This window comes from Arvicanthis niloticus, chromosome Y (assembly GCF_011762505.2).
Source record: "Arvicanthis niloticus isolate mArvNil1 chromosome Y, mArvNil1.pat.X, whole genome shotgun sequence".
Lineage (NCBI taxonomy): Eukaryota > Metazoa > Chordata > Mammalia > Rodentia > Muridae > Arvicanthis > Arvicanthis niloticus.
The window spans coordinates 556,273-579,964 of NC_133431.1; the positions used below are offsets into that span (position 1 = coordinate 556,273).

Here is a 23,692-nt window from a genome sequence, read left to right on the forward strand (position 1 = left end):
TCTCTCCACTGTGATTTCTTTGTGTATGTGTAAAGAACTATGACATGCAAAAGCTTTACCACATTGTTAATATTCCATTAGGTTTTTAATCATAAAAACTTAACTATTCATAGGCCCGTTCCCACCCCACTTCTAACATAAATTTTTAGAAATTTTAAACTTCAGTATCATCATAACTTTTGTTTTCCTGACATAAAGTTCAATATCGATGGCAAAACACTAAAATCTGAACAGCACTTACCCTTTCTCTAACAAAAGTTCACCAGCTCAGATGAAGAAAAACCAATGTAAGAAAGACCCCTACAGATATCAGGGCCCCCAGTGTCATGGCCCCCATCAGTATTGTCTTTACTGACATCCAGTTGCCTTCCTGTAGACACCATGTCTTTTTCAGGGCCCTGTTCGAATACAGGGCTGTGAACTCCGTCCAGCCGCCATTGTTGTGTATGCAGTCAGCCAGGTGTATTTCTAGATAGGCCACCATCCAATCCTGTATCTGCCTCACCAATGGCTCTAAGTTTTTGTCGATACTCTCAGCACACAGGGCTGCCCAAAAGACAAAGAATGCCACAAGACGGCCCCAATTGGGGCCTCCTTGGAATAGTTCCTCAGAAACCTGGATGAAGCATTGTTGGGCTGAGCCTGGGGTCACGTGTAGTTGAGCAACCAGGTCAGAGAGGGTGTGCCAGAAGCAGGTCTCAAATTCATCTCCAGCTGCCAGTAGGGCTTGGTGTAGCAGGTCAGCGGTTGGGCCTTCTCCTGGGCCAGCTCCTCGGACATAACCCTTCTGCCTTAGCTTGTAGCCTACAAAGTCAGCCACTGGAGCCCGTATATCTGGGGTTGAGGCTGGGGTCGTCATCAGGTGCATTCAGCTGGGTTCCAAGTTTCCAGCTCAGTGATGTCAGACTGAGTTTCCTGCTTGGAACTGGTGCTCAGGCCTCTGGTCTCATTTGTTGAGCCACCTCGAATGCTTTCATGTGGGCAAACAGGAATTTAGAAAGAACAATATTAGGACTGAGTGCCCTGAAGAAAAAAGAAAATAGAAAAAAAAAAAAAAAGAAAAACAAGAAAACAAACAAAAAAAGAAAAAAGAAAAAAAGAAAGAAAAAAAGCAAAAAGAATAAAAAGAAAGAAAAAAGAAAAATAAAAAAGAAAGAGAAAAAAGAAAAATAGAGAAAAGAAAAAGAAAAAAGGAAAAAGAAAAAAAGAAAAAGAAAAAAGGAAAAAGAAAAAAAGAAAAAAAGAAAAAGAAGTCTCTGTGTAGCCCTGGCTGGCTGAAAACTCACAGATATCTGCCTGTCTCTGCCTCCCGAGTGCTGGGATTATGGTGTGAACCACAGCCACCACCACCCAGCTAACAGCTCTTCTTTTTCTTGTAAGTTAATGAGCAGTGGGAATCTATAGGAAACTGTACAACAATTGTCTTGACTAGACTCCAGTGAGAAGTTGCTCCTTCTAGATTCCGTGATGGCATTGTTCTTGCCCCCAGATATGTCCGTTTGTTTTCTTCTCTCACACTGTAGGTTTTTCTCTTGGAGTAGTCAAAGTCTGTCTTTTGTCCGGCGTTCATTTTCTATGTGGAGTTGAAAGTTTTCTATCGGTTATTAAAACCTCACACCGGACATATATCTCGGTGGCACAGCGCTTGAGTGCAGAGGCCCTGGATTTGGGTGGCACAACAAAGCCTGTGCCAGTTGGCTTCGTTTAGTGGCTCCTGGGTATTCCGGGAGTTACTGGTTAAATGGTCTAGTCTAATGCTTTAGTGTCAGTTTGGATCCAGTATTACTTAGCTGTGGGACTTAATATAATATAATTTCAACAGTTCAGTAGCTGGCTGGCATAATATTTAAAATACTATAGGCACCATACCCTAAGTGCTCTCCTGTTTGCCACTTTGTGGTGACAATTTAATGCTTATTACAGTACTTTGAATGAGTTGTTTTTGTTTTATGTATAAGGAGTTTCTTGAAAAGTAGAATAAGCTATGGTGGTGGTTCATGCCTTTAATCATAGCAGCTGGGAGGCAGAGACGGGAATCTGTGAGTTCCAGGTCAGCCAGAGCTACATAGTCAAACTGTCTCAAGAAACAAACACAAAAAGTAAGGCAAGAGAGCAGGCAGGGTCATTTCTCTGCAGAAGATACTTTGAGAACTCTACTGACCATCCAGCTTGAAGTCCTGTCAGTAGATCACTGGCTGCCTGCTAAGTGGTGGATGTGGATGCTCTTATTGAAAAGAAATGAATGCAGCTAGTGCTGTATCAAGAGTTAAGACATGGCTCTTGGCAGCATGGCATGTTAAAGTGCCTCGGATGTGGCTGGAAGCTTGTGTTAACTGGATCCAAGAAGAAAATAATAATGCTAATTTGAGTCAGGCACAAATAAATAAACAGGTGTTAGAACAATGGCTTCTTACTGTCCTGAGAAACTTGGAACATCCTCTCTTACCTGATGACATTTTAGAAATTCCAAAGGGAGAACTGAATGGATTTTATGCTCCACAGATCAATTCGTTGGTTGATGTAAGTCAACCTGTGTATTCCCAGATACAAAAGCTGAGAGGAAAGAATACAACCAATGATCTAGTTTCAGCTGAAACACAGAGTACTCCAAAACCATGGGAAGTAAGGTCTTCATGGATGCTAATGCTGCCGCTCACTGATGGGGTCACACAAATTCAGGGAATGGAATATCAGTCTATTCCAGCTCTCCATAGTGCTCTTCCTCCGGGTACAAAAATTTTAGTTCATGGACACATTTTGTTCCGTCTTGGCGTTCTCTTACTGAAACCAGAAAATGTGAAGGTGTTAGGAGGTGAGGTAGATGGTCTTTCAGAAGAATATGCCCAAGAAAAAGTACTTGCAAGATTAATTGGTGAACTCGATCCTACAGTTTCAGTCATTCCAAATCACTCCAATCACAGTGTACCCAGAGTTTCAGGGGGTTTAGATGCTGTTTTGGGGCCTTCGGATGAAGAACTCTTGGCAAGTCTTGATGAAAATGAAGAGCCTGCAGCAAATGTGACTATGGAAAGAAGCTGTTTCAGCACAGGTAGTTCCTCAAACACTATTTGGACAAATCAGTCTAGTTTTGAGCCAGGATGTAATATTTCTTCAAGGCCAAAGGAAAAAACACCAAACCAGCCTATGCATTTCACTGATGGAGAATTTGATGACTTCTCACTAGAAGAGGCCTTGCTTTTGGAAGAAACTGTCCAGAAAGAACAGATGGAAACAAAAGCATCACAGCCACTAACTTTGAAGGAAAACATAAACATACGTAAATGTGTGGAGATCTTTTCACATAAACCTAGTAGTCTAAACCACACGACTTTGATTCATAAACAAGGAAACAGCAATTTCAATGAAAAAATATCTGAACTAATGATTCATGAAGACAAATTTTTTGACTGTTCATCTACTAGAGACAATCATAAGAGACTCTTAGCTCATGATCTTACAAATGAAAGTAAGATTTCAGAAGTAGATGATATAGCACAACAAACCATCAGCAGTTCAGATGAACATTGCTTAAGTAATAAAATATTAAACAGAAAGCTGGACATATCAGAAAAGAGTTCACAAATTTCTAAAGAAAATGGCTTCCCTTTCCAGGCTTGTTCTTCAAGATCATTTGAGAATAATACTTGTCTTTCTATTGGCATGGACTTACATTCTCCACCCTTTATCTATTTGTCTGTTCTAATGGCCAGAAAGCCAAAGGAAGTTACCACTGTGAAAGTTAAAGCATTTATTGTCACTTTAACTGGAAATCTCTCAAGTTCTAGTGGCTCTTGGTGTGTAACTGCAAAGGTTTCTGATGGTACTGCATATCTAGATGTAGATTTTATAGATGAAATACTTACCAGTATGATAGGGTATTCAGTACCAGAAATGAAACAATTAAGAAAGGACCCTCTTAAATATAAAAAATTCCTAGAAGGGTTACAAAAATGTCAGCGAGATGTGATAGATGTGTGTTGCCTAATGACTATTTCATTTAATCCTTCTTCATGTAAAGGCATGGTATTGGAATTTCAAGATGTTGGTATGGAACACCTTGAGGACCTAAAGAAACGGTTGAATAAATAATTGGCCACAATGCTATTGGAGCACACTTTAAAACAGGCAACTATTTGGAATCAAATTTGTTTATTCTCAATTTTGGAATTCTGTAAAAGAGCTTCAGAGCTTAAGAATGGCTGAGACTGCTCAGTGGTTAATGGACTTTCTGCCAAGTGTGCTGACCTCAGTTTGATCATCTCCTGGTCCCTTGAGGCAAAAGGAGAGACCCAGCTTCCAGAATCTATTGTTAGTCTACTAAACAGGTAGCATGGGACACACACACACACACACACACACACACACACACGGTAAATGATATTTTAAAAATAAAGGTATTTCATCAAAAAAAGAAAAGAAAAAGAAAAAAGAAAGAAAATAGAAAAATGGAAAAAAAAGAAAAAAGAACAAAAAAAAAGAAAAAAGAGAAAAAAGGAATAAGAAAAAAGAAAAATAAAGAAAAGGATTGAGTGCCCCCCCTGTCTCAGTGAGCAGTGGCAGCTCCCACACAGGATTTAACCAGTCTCAGGGGTGTTCTGAACCTGGAATGAGGAAAAGGGAGGGAGTACTGTCTAATCACTCCCACCAGTCTTTAAGGCCAAGTCAGTCCAGGTCTCTGTTAGAGTTCTATTCATTTTCTCTACCTGTCCTAAAATCTGGGTCCTAAATGCACAATTTCTAATTCATCCCCAGCTGGGCAGCCAGTTCCTGTCTTACCTGGACAACAAAGATGGGTCCATTATCGGGTCCTATTACCTTATTAGGTATTGCATACCAGGGAAAGTTTTTTTCTAATATATTAGAAATATAAAATCTAAAATTAAAAATAAAATATAAAATTTAAACTATTACTATACTTACACTTTATATTTATATTTTATTTTTATATTATTTTATATTTTACTTTTTTATTTTATATTTTATACTTTATATTTTATATTTGATGTATTTTATATTTTATTGTATTTTATTTTTGTATTTTAAATTTAAGTTTTATATTTTACATTTCATATTTTATAATATATTTTGAATTTTAAACTTTATTTTATACTTTATATTTTACTTTATTTATTTTATTAATTTATATTTTAAATTTGTATTTATATTATATTTTATATTTATGTTTTATATTTTACATTTTATTTTATTACATATTTTAAATTTTAAACTTTTTTTTTATTTCATACTTTATATTTTATTTTATTTATTTTATTTTTAATTTATATTTTAAATTTGTCCTGCCAGGACTGAGTTAGCATCATTGATGCCTTCTTTAGTTGGCCCCTATTACCTGCTATGTTGGTCATGAACTAAACACTTGAAAGTGTAAGACAGACCCAACTATTTGCCTTTAAAACAGGAAGTTCATAAGAAGACCATCAGAGTTAACTAACCTGGGCCCTAGGAGACTCTCAGAGTCACCCACCAAAGAGTATACACAGGATGGACAGAGGTCCCCAGTATATATGTACTCTATGTGCTACTCAGTCTTCACATAAGTTCGCCAACAACTGGAGTGGGGGATGTCCCTTAAGGTGTTGCCTGTCTGTCCACACTGTTCCCCATACTTGGCTGGCATGTCTGACCTCAGTAGGAGAGGATGTGCTTAACCCTGCAGAGAGATTTAACATGCCATGACTGGGGGCTACTCAAGTGGCCCCCAACCCTCCCTGGGGAGAAAAAAGGAGTCAGGGATGAGGTTCTGTGGAAGATGGAATGGGGAGGGGGTAGTAACTGAGATATAAGGAAATATATAAATAAATGGGAAGAGCAAACACTACATATAAATAAAATAAAAATATACAAATCAGCATATTAGTTTTAAATTTTACCCTACTCAATGTCTCAGGGCATAAGCCAAAGTAGGGAAGATTTTTGACAAAAGTATCACACAAATGATCTCTAACTAAAGTTTTCTCAGAGTCTATTTTCCACTGAACAAGCACGACCTCAACTACCTTTGGCTGCACTACTGGCAATATCCCAAGCTTCCATGTCCTATGAGAACAACTGATTAGGATCCATGTACAGCTCTCTATGACTTTGCCATCTCAGTTTGTGATATTCTCCACATTCCTTCAAAAGAGAACATAGATTCTGTCCAGCAGCATAATCACATCTGGATACCATTTTGTTGTTGTTGTTCTAACTTGCTACTCTGCTGCTGTGATTGAATCATATGAGCAAAAGGATCGAAGGTAATAAATGGTTGTTGTACATGGTTCTGTCAGATCACAGTCCATCATTTTGGGAGCTTAGATTAGAAACTGAAGGCAAAAATTGTGGACAAACACTGTCTCTTGGTGTGCTCTCTTGCTTGGTCAATGTCTCCTGCTCAGCCTGCTCTCTTACCCAGCCCAGGACCACTTGCTTAGAGATATTGCCACCCTCAGTGGAAGAGGGTATCACAGACATAGCAACCAGCCATTCTGATGAGGGCACACCCTCGATTGAGGGTCCCTCAGATGACTGTAGATCTGAAATGCTGAGAACTTAAGACAACTATGTCACAGACACAAAAATGAGAAAGTTGTTATAAAACAAAACGAATTATTTAACCATATCAATTACTGGAGCCCCTGCCACCCAATGAGGGACTTGGAGTTGTGGTTGAGCCAGGACAAAATAGGGAGGGCATCTGGCTCAGAGCAGGGAAGGCTACACTGGAATGGGGAGTTCATAGGCTGTGCTGACCTGGGGTGAGGTGTCTTTAACCCTGGGTTCCCAGGCCAGCACTACCAAAGATGTGGCTAAAACAGCTGGAAGGTGTAGAGAGAAGCAGATAGTCTCACAGACCTGGAAACGGCCTCCCCAAAGGACAGGATCTCTGGCCCAAGAAAGATATGCTAACTCTGTTGGAATGAAGAACAACCTTCCATCTAATGACAACTCCAAAACTACAGAGTCACATATGGACTGGGCAGAGGGTAGAATGGAAGGAGAGAGAAAATGAGGTCTTTGTCATTTCCACCCTGTAAAACAAGATAGAAAGAAAGCAGTTGTGCCCTGGATGCTGTCTTGAAGAGTTTTCTGTCATGGACTAGTCAATGGGTATTAGTTTTGTTGGTAAGAAGGATTTAACCCAAGATGAGGGGTCAGTAACTAAATCAACAGGAATGGAAACAGTCTCATTTCCTCAGTCACAGAATAATAAAGTGCTACACACATAACAGACAGCCACAAGGGGGCGGTAAAGGCTACCCAGCAGATTCCTCCACTTGTACAGAGGAGAAAATGAAAACAGGATGGCATCGGCCAGCCTGGTCTACAGAATGAGTTCCAGGACAGCCTGGGCTACACAGAGAAACCCTGTCTCGAAAAACAAAAACAAACAAACAAACAAAAACACCAATAAAAATAAATCATTAAAAAAGAAGAAAAAAAGAAAACAGGATGGCAGCAGCTCTGAGCCCTGTAGCAGGGTTCAAAGTCTGCTCTAACCTTCCCAGAAATTTAGACCAGAGGCACACTGTCCAGAATACTAGTCTCTGGAACATCTTTGAAGCACTTTGGGGCTATGACTCTCCAGTGTACCCACTGTAGCAGGGTTTCACATTCAATTTAGTCATCTCTTTCCACATATACTCAAGAAAAACCTGAAAACCAAGGCACACAGACACAAATCTGGCAGTCAAGCCACTGACCCAAAAACAACAATGGTGCATGTTAACAAACAGCCTTTCAATCTTTTAGGGGTGTTGGGTATTTTTTATAGTTACAGAAAGATTGAGACATTAACATACAGTTCATCAACTTAATATTTTAAAAACATCATGTCCCGCATAATCTGCAGGAACCAATCAAGGGGGCAAAACCATCTGACAACCATGATGTGTAGACTAACTTTTTCTCTGTAAGGTGAATTAGTTATCTACATGAAGCTTAACCCTGCAGTTGTACCTTGACTGGCTGTTGACAAGGGGGATTGTCATAGAATGTCTGCTCAAATGGACTTCGTGCACTCTCTAAAACAGAATTGATTGGGCTTTACAAACCCATCTTTGTGCCTGAGGCCCTTATTATTGAAAGATGCTCCTGTTCAACCACAAGCCATGCACTGCAGTAGAAAAGGTACTTTATCCAAAGACCTACCTCACTATCTGTTACTGCAGATCCTAATATCACTTGCACTTACTCTGAGACAGAATACCAGTGGAAGTTGCCTCTCCCCCGTGAATGCCTCTTATAAGTAAGATAGACAATCCCCACCTGCCCTTCCTTTCCTGCCTCATCCCTGTGTCTCAGCCCTTCTTGGGCAGACAGTCCCTGTTCAACCACATGCTTTACTTGCCAGGACACAAGGTAAGCTTTCTATAAATCTACCACACTGTCTGTTATCCCAGATGCAATGACCACAATTTCCCCTCGTACTGTACTAAACACCAGAGGCAGCTTTACCTCTGTCCTGACTATGTCTTCCTGTGGATGCTAAGATCATCTCTTCCTGCCCAACTCTTCTCCCTGCTCCCAACATTAACCAGCATTCCCTATTGAGCATACGCACCAAACATGTCAGTAAAAGAAGCAATACTCAGGCAACTCTCTTTGTAAATCCAGGCATCAAACAGCAACCTAGGAGCAAAATTTCCAACCAAGCAAGACAAATCCAGAAATCAGTACATAAATCTATAATCACTTTAAACCCAGAGGCCTAGACACCAGCATAGGAATATAATAAATGATAACTAGAAAAATATGTCACCAAAATATCCAAGCTATCCTATCACAGCAGGTCCTGAGAAATAAAAACATTCAACAGATATGGTACAAAAGACATTGTTTAGCCAGGCGGTGGTGTCACACGCCTTTAGTCCCAGCACTTGGGAGGCAGAGGCAGGTGGATTTCTGAGTTTGAGGCCAGCCTGGTCTACAGAGTGAGTTCTACAGAGTAGGACAGCCAGGCCTACACAGAGAAACCCTGTATCAAAAACCGAAAAAAAAAGACGTTGTTTGGGGGAAGGGAGATGAGTGAGAACCTGGGGAAGGGATAGAGGCACAGAAGAGGACCTGCAGACAGGAACTCAGACAGGAAGCAGAAAGAGAGCCCTGAGAGTAGAGAAAGAGAATAGAGGGGGCATGTGCAGAGAACAGAGACAGGGAACAAACAGAGAGAGCTGTGTAGCTGGTGGTCCATGTATATAAAGCACACATGACAATAGCAGCAGGTGCTGGAGGCAGGGAATGACTTAAGCAGTTGCTAAGTCCCTGAGAGCAGAGCATTGAAATTACCTGTGCACTGACAACTGCAGAGGCAAGGTTCACCCAGGGAAAAGGAAAGAGTCTCAGACATTAAAGAAGAATAGGACAAAATGAATACATTGGTCAACAAAAAAAAAAAAGTGGATTCTAAAACTTTCCTAACCCTAAACAACCAGGAATTCTGAACCTGAGCCACCACTGCTCAGCTGTGCCTGTCTTCTTAATGTATACTATAAAAGACAGAAGGGTATGGACACGTGTGCTGCATATGAGAAGGAAAAACTACAGATGATTGGAATAGAGGAAGAAGAATCTCAGCACAAAGGTCTAGAAAATATTTTCAATGAAATAATAATGCAAATTTTCCTAAACCAAAGAACATGCATGTTAATGTACAAGCAGCATCCAAAAGACCCAAGAGATTGAAGGGGAAAAAAGTCTTTATACCTCACAATAATCAAACACTAATCATAAAAGTAAAGAAACATAAAAATCTGCAATGGAAAAATTAAGAAAAACTAAACAAAACTAAAACAAGTAATGTATGAAAGCAGATCTGTTAGATTTCTGCCTGTCTTCTTAAAAACAGGTTTTGTTTGTTTGTTTTTGAGACAGGGTTTCTCTGTGTACTTCTGTCTGTCCTGGAACTCACTCTGTAGAAAGGCTGGGTTCAACCTCAGGAATCCACCTGCCTCTGCTTCCCAAGTTCTGGGATTAAATGCCTGAGCCACCACTGCTCAGCTGTGCCTGTCTTCTTAATGTATACTATAAAAGACAGAAGGGTATGGACACGTGTGCTGCATAGTCAGAGAAACCACCCAGGTTTTTATAATAAAGCAACTGGTCCAAATGTTTTGGGCAGATTCAGAATCAGCCATGACAGTGAAGTTACTCAGAGGTCACCTCCTAATCTAACACATGAGGGGCATCACCAGGGACCTCACAGGTGGTCACATCTGGCTGATGCTTCCCATGCAGCCCCAGAGAGGACCCAGCACCCCAGCACCCACTGCTCAGCTGTCTGCCGCTGCCCATTGTGGGCAGTGATCCTGTGCTCACCATGACTCCATTTCAGAGCTTCCTTGAGTTCTCCACAGAGCAACTGACAGCAGAACTCAGAGCATTCAGAACACAGAGAAACATTCAAGCCTGCACAGGCACAGAAACTTGAAGCAATCACACTAAAATCAGGGACTAGGTAAAGCTGCCCACTCTCTCCCTACCTATTCAATGTAGTACTCAGTGTCCTAGCCAGAGCAATTAGACAACAAAAAAAATCAAGTGTATGAATAAGAAAGGAATAAGTCAAAATGTAACTATTTGCAGATGATATGATAGTATACATAAGTAACCCCAAAACTTCTACCAGATAACCTGATAAACAACTTCAGAAAAGTGACTAGATATAAAATTAATTCAAACAAATCAGTAGCCTTCCTCTACTCAAAGGATAAACAGGCAGAGAAAGAGATTAGGGAAATTACACCCTTCATAATAGTCACAAATAATATAAAATTCCTGGATGCAAATCTAACCAAGCAAGTGAAACATCTGCAGACAAGAACTTCAAGCCTCTGATGAAAGAAATTGAAGATCTCAGAAGATGGAGAGATCTCCAATTCTCATGGATTGGCAGGATTAATATAGTAAAACTGGCCATCTTGCTGAAAGCAATCTATAGATTCAAAGCAATCCCCATCAAAATTCCAACTCAATTCTTCATAGAGATAGAAAGAGAAATTTGCAAATTTATTGGGAATAAGAAAAAACCCAGGATAGGGAAAACTATTCTCAACAATAAAGGAACTCCTACGGGAATCGCCGTCCCTGACCTCAAGCTGTACTAAAAAGAAATAGTAATAAAAACTGCATGGTATTGGTACAGAGACAGACAGAAAGATCAATGGAATAGAATTGAAGTCCCAGAAATGAACCCACACACCTATGGTCACTTGATCTTTGGCAAAGGATCTAAAACCAGCCAGTGGAAAAAGGACAGCATTTTCAGCAAATGGTGCTGGTCCAACTGGAGGTCAGCAAGTAGAAGATTGCAAATTGACCATTGTTTTTTTTTGTTGTTTTGTTTTTTGAGATAGGGTTTCTCTGTATAGCCTGGGCTGTCCTGGAACTCACTCTGTAGACCAGGCTGGCCTTGAACTCAGAAATTTGCCTGCCTCTGCCTCCCAAGTGCTGGGATTAAAGGTGTGCGCCACCACAGCCTGGCTCAAATCGACCATTCTTATCTCCTTGTACGAAGCTCAAATCCAAGTTGATCAAGATCCTCCACATAAAACCAGATACACTGAAACTAATGAGAAGAGAAAGTGGGGAAGAGCCTCGAACACATGGGCACAGAGGAAAAGTTCCTGAAAAGGACACAAATGGCTTATGCTCTGAGATCAAGAATTGACAAATGCAACCTCATAAAGTTGGAAAGTTTCTGTAAGGAAAAAAAAAAAACACTGTCAATAGGACAAAATGACAACCAAGAGATTGGGAAAAGATCTTTTCCAATCCTACATCTGATAGAGGGCTAATATCCAATGTATACAAAGAACTCAAGAAATTAGACTCCAGTCAATCAAATAACTCTATTAAAAATGGGGTACAGATCTAAACAAAGAATTTTCAACTGAGGAAACTCAAATGGTTGAAAAACACCTAAAGAAATATTCAACATCCTTAGTCATCAGGGAAATGAAAATCAAAACAACCTTGAGTTACTGTCTCACACCAGTCAGAATGGCTAAGATCAAAAACTTAGGTGATAGCAGATGCTTGCGAGGATGTGGAGAAAGAAAAACACTCCTCCATTGTTGGTGGGATTGCAAGCTGTTACAATCACTCTGGAAATCAGACTGTCAGTTCCTTAAAAAACTGGACATAGCATTACCTGAGGACCCAGCTATACCACTCCTGGGGACATACACAGAAGATGTTCCAACATAGAAAAAAAGACATATGCTCCACTATGTTTGTAACAGCCTTATTTATAATAGCCAGAAGCTGGAAAGAACCCAGATGTCCTTCACCAGAGGAATGGATACAGAAAATGTGGTACATTTACACAATGGAGTATTACTCAGCTCTTAAAAGCATTGAATTCATGAAATTCTTAGTCAAATGAAAGGTACTAGAAAATATCGTCCTGAGTGAGTTAAACCGAACACAAAATAACACACAGGGTATGCACTCACTAATAAGTGGATATTAGCCCAAAAGCTCAGAATACTTGATACAGTTCACAGACAACATGAAACTCAAGAATAAAGACAAGGCCAGCAGTGGTGGTGCACGCCTTTAATCCCAGCACTCGGGAGGCAGAGGCAGGCAGATTTCTGAGTTTGAAGCCAGCCTGGTCTACAGAGTGAGTTCCAGGACAGTCAGGGCTACACAGAGAAACCCTGTCTCAAAAAACCACAGGAGAGGGAGGGAGGGAGGGAGGGAGGGAGGGAGGGAGGGAGGGAGGGAGGGAGAGAGAGAGAGAGAGAGAGAGAGAGAGAGAGAGAGAGCGAGAGAGAATGAATGAGAATAAGGAAGACCAAAGTGTGGATTCTTTGGTTCTTCTTAGAAGAGGGAAACAAAATACTCATGGGAACAAATACAGAGACAAAGTGTGGAGCAGAGACTGAAGGAAAGGCCACCCAGAGGCTGCTGTACCTGGGGATCCATCCTATATACAGTCAGCAAACACAGACAATATTGTGGATACCAAGAAGTTCATGCTGACAGGAGCATGATACAGATGTCTTCTGAGAGGCTCTGCCAGAGCCTGACAAATACAGAGGCAGATACCTGCAGCCAACCATTGAATTCAGCATGGGGTCCCCGATGGAGGAGTTAGAGAAAGGACTGAAGGAGCTGAAGGGTTTACAACCCCAGAGGAAGAGCAACAATATCAACCAACCAGACCCCCCCAGGGCTCCCAGGGACTAAACCACCAACTGAACTGTACACATGGAGAGAACCATGGCTCCATCTGCATATGTAGCAGAAGATAGCCCTGTTGGGCATCAACGGGAGGAGAGGCCCTTGGTCTTGTGAAGGCTCAAAGTCAGTGTCTTGCTAAGAAGCAGGCTTTTGTGCTGCTTAATGAGAAAACAAAATCTCATCCTGGGAATTATGTGATTTTTCCTTAGCACTGGAGATTTTCTTGGCCTTCTTCTACTAGAGACTTTCCAGATCCATGTGTGACCTCTGCAGCTGGGCTACAAATGTGTATTTAATATTTTTTAAATTCCTAGGAATTAGAATGAAATAACACATTACAGACCACACTTGCTGTGTAGACTGTTTTTCATTGTCGCCTCCTGAACAGACCAGCAGAGAGAAGACAATGGACACAGGATCTTCTTCCCAACATGGTTTATTCAGGAACCTTGAAGTACTGCAAAAGGCCCTCGAGGTCTAGCTCCCAGCCCTTAAATTGCTGTATCCTGTCCAATAAAAACCTTCCACAAAGTCATTCTTATTTTATTTTGTCCCCTTAGAAGGACTCTTCTCTGAGGCACCATAACTGCTGCTCTTTCTATATCACCCCTTTGGTGAGTTTAACAACGTAGAAGGATCCATTGTACAAACACCAAAAAGGACAGATATCCTCTCAAAGGTGACTGCAGTGCCAGCCCACTTATATTCATCTTGTCACAGCATCACCAGTGATGGATTCATGGAAAGACAGGAGAATTTGTGAGAAACCTGAAGAATGGGAAAGGTTAAATACAGGAATGTAAGACACACTGACATACAACCACTTCTTCAAATGAGATAAGGAAGGTAGCTCAGGTATTTGTGGTGGCCATGCAAACCAGAAGATCTGAATTACATAAAATGGACCCTTGAAAAACATCTAAGATGGTGATTGGAACTAATATTCTGTGTGAGCTATGGATTACATGTAGATCCATTGAGAAAGCTTGGAAATGAGGGAATCTGTCATACATATCACCCTCTGTGACTTTGATATATCTATTTCTTTAACATGCCTGGATCTAGCATATTGTGTATACAAAGACTATAAAAATTCCTAGCACAGGTGTCATCAAGTGCAAACACACACACACACTCCACTCAGACAGACACACACATAAACAAACACACCCACACAGACACACACCCTGACACACACAGACACACACACACAAACACATAAACACACACCCACACAAACACACAAGCACACACACACACCCTGACACACAAACTGACACACAGACACAGCTCAACACAGACAAATAAAAACACACAAACACACACACAGAATGAACACAGACAACCATACAACACAGAATCACAGAGACACACAGAAATAAAAGTTTCTACAACATGAGGAACTTCACTGTATTGTGCATTTATCTAATTTCCACTGAAACTGACATGAGATGGTCTCTCATTTTTGTAAGTTGAAGTTTACAGAGAAGGACCAATTTGGTTTACATCAGGAGAATTATAGAAAAAAAAGTTTATGCTAAAATCACAAAGTTTAGGATATTTGAAAACTACAATCATTATACAATATTCAATGTGAGAGAGAGAACATGCCTGGTCAGTATTTGTACAACTTGGAAGTGGAATAACTATTTAGGTAATGTGAATTTGTCTTCTGACATACTAAGTAAAATATTTTTGATGTGACTGATTGTTTCTTCCAGTGCTTTATTCTTGTGAAGATCCCTAGAAAGAATCTGATTTTTGAGACTGACAGTGAATCAGTGAGTCAATGTGGGGGACAAGAAACCTCACAGGTCTCCAGACTGGTGCTGTAAAATCAATGATTAAAAGGATCTCCTGTCACGTGATCTTCATGTGAGTAGGGGTGCCAGGTCTTGGCCTACAGAAGCTAAGACATCTGGTTTCCCATTCCTCACTTAATCTTGAATCCCTCTATCTGAGGTCCTCATATAATTGTATTATTTGTGCTACATTTTTCCACTTTTGCTATTGACTTTATTTTCCAATAGCTGTAACAGCCCAGCATCAAAGCATCACCTGAACAAAAGGTTAAGGGAAGGTGGCCATTTTGAATTTGTATCTGAGCTGAGATGATTATAGGGCCCAAATTGCTCTAAAAGTATTCAGTGCTTGTCTAGTATATTAGCCAGAGTTCTATAGACTACCAAACTAATAGAATAAATGTCTCTTTATTTAAAGGGAATTGTTTAGGATGACTCCTAGGCTGTGATGGCCTAGCTAATTCACCAATAATTAGCTATAAAGGCCAAGTGCAAGGATCCAGTAGTTGCTCAGCCCACAAGGCTTGATGTCTCAGCTTAAGTTTACAATAAGCTGGAATTCCAAATAAAGTGGCCCTAAAATCAGTGAAGGAATGGACTTGCTATCAAATTGAGAGGAAGAAGCTAAAGAGGGAATGCCTTCTGTTGTAGTAATTATTTTAAAAAGCAGCCACGGTTAAGCCAACAGGCTAAGCTGCAGAGTCTCTGTCCAGCTCAGCCACCATATTGCATGGCCAGTCAGAAAATGGCAGCCAGAAACACCAGCCCTGCCACCCATGGGATGCCAGCATGGGAGATGGCTCTGCCAATCTTCCACTCTGTCTCTGCAAGACTGGGCGTTGCCCAGATCATCCCACCAACAACCTGGGCTCAGTACAAATGAGCCTCTAATGCTTAGATTATCCAAAGGCTTATAAATTTAGTAATGATCAATAACAAGGTACCCTTACAATCAGAGGTGTAACCCAGTACCCAACCTAGATATACCCACTACCTGTGACTGTTACAGAGAAGCAAACATCAGCCTCTGTGTTCCAATCTCTCATACTCCATCTCACACTTAGTTCCTCCTCTTCCTTCTCCTCCTCCTCCCTTTACTCCTCCTCTTCTTACTTCTCCCACCTTAGCTCCTTCCACACCTTTTCCTTCCATGTCATTATATAGGCTTGAAGTACAAGTTATGGATCAGATTAGAGCTGGCGTTTTTCAGCTCAGACATCTGGATTAAAGCTGTGTCTTCCACTATCAAGATTCAGATTAACGTCACTTTTGGGGTTTTGGTTAATTCCAGATGTAATAGAGTTAACAATCAAGACAGCAATCTCAACTCTTCCCCATGTCAACTTCACACACAATTACATCTTATTATGTCATGGTTAATTTCCAAATTGAAAAAAATGTCATAATAATGTTTAAATATTACAATATCACCCAAAAAGAAAACCATTATGTATTGTACCAGGTCATAATTATGCCTAAAATGATTGAACTACACCCTGTACAAGCACAAACACATAAACATGTTATAATGCATCATGGAAACATTTTTTAGTGTAGCCACTTCAAGTGTGATTACCATTGATATTCTCTTAATTAATTTTTAAAATTGAAGAAATCACAACTGTCTGTAGAAACACAATATGTCAGGAATACTCACATCACTTATAATCCTCATTTCTGCAATTAGTCATGTGGCCTTTGTTTATATTTATAATGACCTTCCCCTACTACCCATGCTATATTTTCCACAACCTTGGTAATAACCTCAGCATATCTGGTACTTTTCCTGGAGGAGTAATTCATACCTTCATTTCTGATGGGTCTGTGCCCTTTGTAATCCTGTCTGGATAAGGCTGTTGTAGGTTTTCATTGCTTTTAATTACAAGATATTTAATTGCTTTTAATCATCAAGAGATACCATAAAATGCTAGTTCTCAACCTGTGGGTCATGCTCCCTGTGGGGATCTAAGAACCTTTTCTCAAGTGTTGCCTGAGACCAACTGCAAATCAAATATTCATATTACAGTTCATCACAGTTGCAACATTATAATTAGGAAGCAGCAATATAATTCATTTTATGCTTTGTGTGTCTCCATAATATTACGAACTGTATTCAAGGGTCCCAGCATTAGGAAGGTTGAGAACCACCACAAGAGATTCTGCAGTCTAGACATAAGCCTTTGTAACTCCATTTGGAGAAGCAATTTCACTTCCCCATGGCGATTTTTCAGCCTTTCTAACACTGTTATTGCTTTCTTATCTTGTTGGGTTAAGGGCCTCAGATGCCCAAATTGACCACTGGGAAGACTGAAGGTTTGTTGTAGTTCCTGGAAGGAGAGCTCACCTCTCTATAACTAATACTTACAGGCCAACAGAACTTAAGATCAGAGGAATAGGAAGCAATTTTTCCTACTGGGTCACTAAGGGTGGTAGCGTTGGTGTGGGTCTTCTTTATTCTTGGGTGGTTGTTAGCCATCAAACAGTGAGGCAAAGGAAACAGGCATGGCAATCTGGCTTGAGGTGGCTGTGTGTATTTTAAAATTAACTCCTGAGACTAGCACAGTGAATCAATTCTACTTTATTGTTCCAGAAATAAGATATATGAGGGCCTTTATGGGTACAGGTGGAAAGGATTAATTGGTCATAATAGTATACATAATTATCATGTGGGCAGGGAAGCCAGAATGAAACTTGTGGGCTGAGTTTAAGTAGCTCCACACAGGGACAGTCTTTTGATAAGGACAGCCACCTGTGTTCAGGGACGTTGTCTAGATAAATTGAGACAGAGAAATGGAAGCCTTGCTGATAAAGTGAGCCATGCATTTTGAGCTGAGTTCCACTGAGACTTGTGGCATGCGACCTTCACACAGGTTTCCAAAACCTTGATTCCCGAAACTGTGGATCTTGGCTGTGAGAGAAACTGTACCAAACATTGGAAGCTGATTCAAAATACATACAACCTAGGACCCTGCCCAGCTCTCCAGGTGCCTGTCCCATAATTGGTTGTGTAAAGGGTCCTTCTAAAGGTCATTGTATTTTATTATCAGTTCATCACCTTCAGGGTAACAAGGAATATGGTAATTAATACCATTATAATTTATGATCATTGGCCCACTGTCTCACTTCTCTGCTGTGAAATGAGTTCCTTGGTCAGAAGCAATACTGTGTGGAATGCGATTGTGGTGAATGAGGCACTCAGTATGTCCATGGATCGTGGATTTGGCAGAGGCAATGTGTGCATGAAAGTCAAAATCATAAGCAGAATATGTATAAATTCCAGGAAGAAGAAGAAAGATTTGTCCTTTGCCCAAGACAAATGATCCAATGTGAGAGGGCAATTCTACTGTTGTAGTGCTCCTATATTGAAAATTACAATTTCATGTTAACTAGTCCTATATTGAAGTTTACAACTTAATGTTAACTAGTTCTAGATTGCAATTTTCCATTCCAAGTTAAATACGCCTATATTGAAATTTACAATTTCATGTTAACTAGTCCTAGATTGAAATTTACAATTCCAAGTTGACTAATTCTATGTTGTAATTTATAACTCGATATTGATGAGTCCTAGATTGCAATTTACAATTCTGTGTTAACTAGTTTTAGATTGCAACTCTCAATTTAATGTTAACTAGTCCTATAATGAGAATTTAGAATTCCATGTTGACAAGTCCTAGATTGCAATTTCCAATTATTTGTTAACTAGTCCTATATTGAAATTTATAATTTCATGTTAACTAGTCCTACAATGAACTTTTACAATTTAATGTTAACTAATCATATATTTAAATGTACAATTTAATATATTAACTAGTCTTAGATTTCAATTTGTAATTCCATGATAATTAGTCCAAGATTGCCATTTCCAATTTCCTGTTAATTAGTCCTTTATTGAAATTTACAACACCATGTTAACTAGTCTTAGATTGCAATTTTCAATTTTATGTTAACTAGTTCTATATTGGAATTCCATTTATTATTAAATAGTCCTATATTGAAATTTGCATTTTAACATTAACTATTCCTGTGTTGCGGCCTGAGCTGCCCTACGTTGGGCACCAAAAATGTTGTGAGCCGCTCTACCCCACATTTGGGGGCCAAAATGTTGGGGGAATGCAAAAGAAGGGAAATCACACACACACACACACACACACATACCCCAACACCACTACCAGGACCAGCAGCAGCAGTAACAACAACAACAAAATATCAGGAGATAACAATCACCATTCATTGAATAACTCAATATCAATGACCTCAGATAACCTATAAAAAGACACAGGCTAACAGAATGGATGCAAACACAAACTTATCCTTCTATTGCATATAAGAAATATAGCTTGGCTGGAGAAGATGTCTCAGTGGTTAAGAGCACTGACTGGTCTTGAGTTCTATTCCCTGCAACCACATGGTAGTTCACAACCATCTGTAATGGGGTCTGATGCCCTCTTCTTGTTTGTCTGAAGACAGCTATGGTGTACTCACATACATTAAATAAATAAATAAATAAATAAATAAATAAATAGATAAATCATTCAAAAACAATAAAAACTGTAAAAAGAAAGAAAGAAAAAAGAAAAATAGCTCAACATCAAGAATAAGCATTACTTCAATGTAAAGGGTTGTAAAAAGTTATTCCAAGCAAATAGACCAAAGAAGCAAGGTAATGTAGCCATTTTAAAATACTTTTTAAAAAAATAAAAATAAATTGGAGAAAGATACGACATATTCATCAAAGGGAAAAATTACCATAGATGACATTTCAATTTTTCACATCTATGCCTCAAACACATGGTCACATACCTTTGTAAAATAAAGAGTTTTAAAGTAAAAAAAAAATCACATGATAACCTTCATACATTATACTTGCAAATTTAAATACTCCATTCTCAGTAATGGATATATTTTCCAGACCAAAATTAAACAGAGAAACATTCCAGCTAACTGATAGCATGAACATGAATCCAGCTGAAATTTGGAGAACATTCTACCAAAATATAAGAGAATATACCTTCTGCTTAGCACCTCATGAAACTCACTTGTAAACTGCACACATATTCAGACACATTGCAGGTCTCAATAAATACAAGAAAAACAAACTACCCACCATGTATCTTAACAGACCACCATGGATTACAGCTGAATATCAACAAAACCAGAAAGAACACAAATCTTACAAACTCATGGAAACTGCACACTTCACTACTGAGTGAATACTAGGTTAAGAGAGAAATAAAGGAAGAAATTAGAGACCTTATAAAAGTCAATGCCAATGAATATGCAACATGCAGAATCTTATGGAACACAAAGAGAATGATACTGTCTCTAAGATGAAAGTTCATAGCACAAAATTCCTACATTTAAAAAAATTGGAGAGCTCTCACACTGGCAATTTAAGAGCATCCTTTAATGTCTAGAACAGAAAGAAGTTAATGAGCAATGAAGGAAAGAAGTAGAGATCAAGATATTGTCAAATTGGGATCAAAATCCATAAAATAGAAAGAGAAGAACACAAAGAATTAATGAAACATGGAGTTGGTCCTTTGAGCCATTTATTAGACAAAATAGAAACACTTATTAAAAGATAGAGAATATCCAAATTAATGAAATCTAAAATAAAATGGTGACAAAATAACAGACAATGAAGAAAGCCAGAGGATGATAAAGGCATAGTTTTAAAATGCCTGCACAACACCAAATTAGAAATTCTAAAAGAAAAGGCTAATCTCAATAGGTTCCACTTACCAAAGTTAAATCAAACTAAGGTAAATAACTTAAACAGACCTAAACACCTAGAAAAAGAGAAGTCAGTACAAGTCTGCCAAGAAATAGAGGCCAGGGCCATGAGTTTCAGAGTAGAATCCCATCAGACTTTCAAAGAGGAGTTCATGAGAATACTCCTCAAAGTACTCAACAATATAGAAAAAGAAGAAACCTTAGCTGATTTTATTTTGTGAGCCCATAGTTAATCAAATATCCAATCAATATAAAGACTCAGCTACAAAAATGAATTACAGACCATTTTCCCTTAAAACCACAGATGTAAAAATATTTAATAAAATACATTAAACAAAATAGAAAACACTTCAAAAGATCATCCGCCATGATCAATGAGGCAGGCTCCATTAAAGAGATCCAGGAATAGTGTAATATAATGTGCTTAATGTGTAAGAAAATAAAACAAGTGGTCATCTCATTAGATGATGCATACTTCTGTGACAATATTTAATCCCACTTTATGATAAAGTTCTTGAAGTCATTAAGGATACAAGGGACATACCTAAACATAATAATGTCACTTTAATGCAAACCTATAGCCAACATTAAATTAAATGGAGGGACATTCATATAAATTCTACTAATTTATAAACAAGATGAGGTGATCCATTCTCTCCGTATCTATTTAAAATACTATCTAAAAGTTTAGCAAGAACAATAAAGCTGAAGAAGATAAAGGTGATATAGATTAGAAAGGAGGAAGTAAAATTATCTCTTTTTAGGTTTTTCAAGACAGGCTTTCTCTGTGTAAGCCTGGCTATCCATATTAAATACACTCACAGAGTTTCTGTCTTAGTGTTTCCATTGCTATGAAGAGAAATAATGAACAAGGCAACTCCTATAAAAGCAACAGTTTAATTGGGACTGGCTTACAGTTTCAGAGATTTAGACCTTTTTCGTCATGGCAGGAATCAAGGCAGGTATGAAAGGAAGCATGATGCTGGTGAAGAAGCTGAGAGTTCTGCATCTTGATCCAAAGGCAGCCAGGAAGAGACTGTCTGCCAGGGAGCTAGTAGGCGGGTCCATTCTGCACTGGGTGGAACTTCAAAACCTTCAGTGATGCACTTCCTCCAACAAGGCCACATCTCATTATAACTTCCTCGCACTCCCTGAGCCAAGCATATTTATACTACCACATTCCACTCCCTGGCCCCCATATGATTGTGCAAACACATGAGACCATATTTTAAAATAGCATAATACAAAATATGTGAGGTTCAAATTAAAAAGTCCTCATCATCTATAGAAGTTTCATAAATGTTAAAGTCTAAAGTTCAAAGTCTCTTCTGAGATTCATCCAATCATGTAACTATAATCCCCTATATGTTCATAAATATAGCACATAATATCCATCCAAATTCACAGGATATACGTCACTATTCTTAATCACTACTGTGAGAAAATACTGGGCAAAAAAAGAACAAAAGTCAGCAAGGAAATCTCCAAACTCTGCATCTCCATGTCTGATGTCAAGTGTTCTTTAGATTTCCATTTCCTTTCTTCCATGCTCACTGCAGCACAATTCTTTTTCTTTGACTGATTGTTTTTCCTGAAAGTAGTTTTGCTGAGAAGGTATCTTATAACTCGGGAATCTAACACTCTTGGGGTCTCCAAAGTAACTTCAAAATTACAGCTTCTTATTCCAGTATCTGGGATCCACAGATGATCTTTTGCGTTCCTCAAAAGAAGTTGGGTCTCATCTCCAGCTCTTCCCTCTATAGGACACTAGGTTCTGCTTGACCTCACTCAACTGCTCCTGCTGTTCTTTCTGCTCATCCCATAGGACTGACATCTTCAACATGCTGGGCTCTTCTGTGACAAACAGTCTTGACTGCATTCCTCTCATGCTCCTCCCTTCATGGTGCCAAGCCTTAGCTGTGCTGCATGAAACATCCATGCCTTAAAACCAGTGCAACCTGGGTGAGTCTTACCCAGGACTGAGTCAAGCTGCACCACAAGGTACAACCTTGGCTACCTCTGGAATACAACTTCTATTTCCTCTTAGGAAACACCAGAATATGTCACCTCAGTGATGCTGGTTTCTTCTTTGTCATCTCTAATTTTCTAACTACAGCCAACCAGCATCAATTGTCTCAGTCGTCCCTTCTATTCTTTCCTCTAAAAGCAGAGCCATATGGACAATGTTCCTGAGTTCTTCTGCTTGCTGGGGCTGGAACATTGCCCCTTCTATTACATCATCACTAACTTTCTAGTTTTCAACAACTTTACTGCCTAAGCTCAGCTGTCCTTAAACTTCCTCTGTAGATGAACCCTGAACTCAGAGATCTAAATGGCTCTGTCTTCTGTTTTTATTTCATTTTATTTATTTTATTTATTTATTTATTTATTTAGTTAGTTAGTTAGTTAGTTAGTTATTTTTTTGGTTTTTCAAGACAGGGTTTCTCTGTGTAGTCCTGGCTGTCCTGGAACTCACTCTGTAGACCAGGCTGGCCTTGAACTCAGAAATCCACCTGCCTCTGCCTCCCAAGTGCTGGGATTAAATGTGTGCACCACCACAGCCTGGCTCATTTATTTTATTTTATTTTATTTTTTTTTGGTTGGCTCTGTCTTCTGAATGCTGGGTAATACATGTGTAACACTTTGCCCATACCTAAGGTTTTCATTACTTAAAACTTGTTCTGTACCAGGATGACTTGAATCAGAAATCTGCTTGACTCTGATCTCCTGGGATTTAAGGCATGTATCACCATGCCTGGACCTAAGTATATCCTATATCATTTTAGATTTTCAGTTGAAAACCCAGTATAGCAATCACAATGTGTCCATTGTCAATTGGACACATACTTGTATCTCTTCATGTCCACATAAAAACAATAACCAGTTAATAATAATGCCTAACATTATACAGTTCTCATCCATACAACTTCACATCCATATGTTTAGGTGGATGGAATCTTGCCATA

The 23,692-nt window shown here is 39.2% G+C and overlaps 1 protein-coding gene and 1 pseudogene across 1 annotated transcript; one reads left to right on the plus strand and one right to left on the minus strand.

Moving 5' to 3' along the window:
• Nucleotides 1-259: 259 nt before the first annotated feature.
• Nucleotides 260-859, minus strand: LOC143437246 (bcl-2-like protein 2 pseudogene; annotated as a pseudogene).
• Nucleotides 860-1,329: 470 nt separating this feature from the next.
• On the plus strand, nt 1,330-4,089 carry LOC143437348 (recQ-mediated genome instability protein 1-like). The gene is made up of 2 exons (XM_076922144.1): nt 1,330-1,375; nt 2,121-4,089. The coding sequence occupies exon 2, from the start codon at nt 2,239-2,241 to the stop codon at nt 4,087-4,089; it is 1,851 nt and encodes a 616-aa protein (XP_076778259.1). The 5' UTR covers nt 1,330-1,375; nt 2,121-2,238.
• The last annotated feature ends 19,603 nt before the right edge of the window (nt 4,090-23,692 follow it).

Coding starts and splice junctions, on each gene's coding strand:
- LOC143437348 (XM_076922144.1), top strand. CDS start 2,239: ATGAATGCAGCTAGTGCTGTATCAAGAGTTAAGACATGGCTCTTGGCA.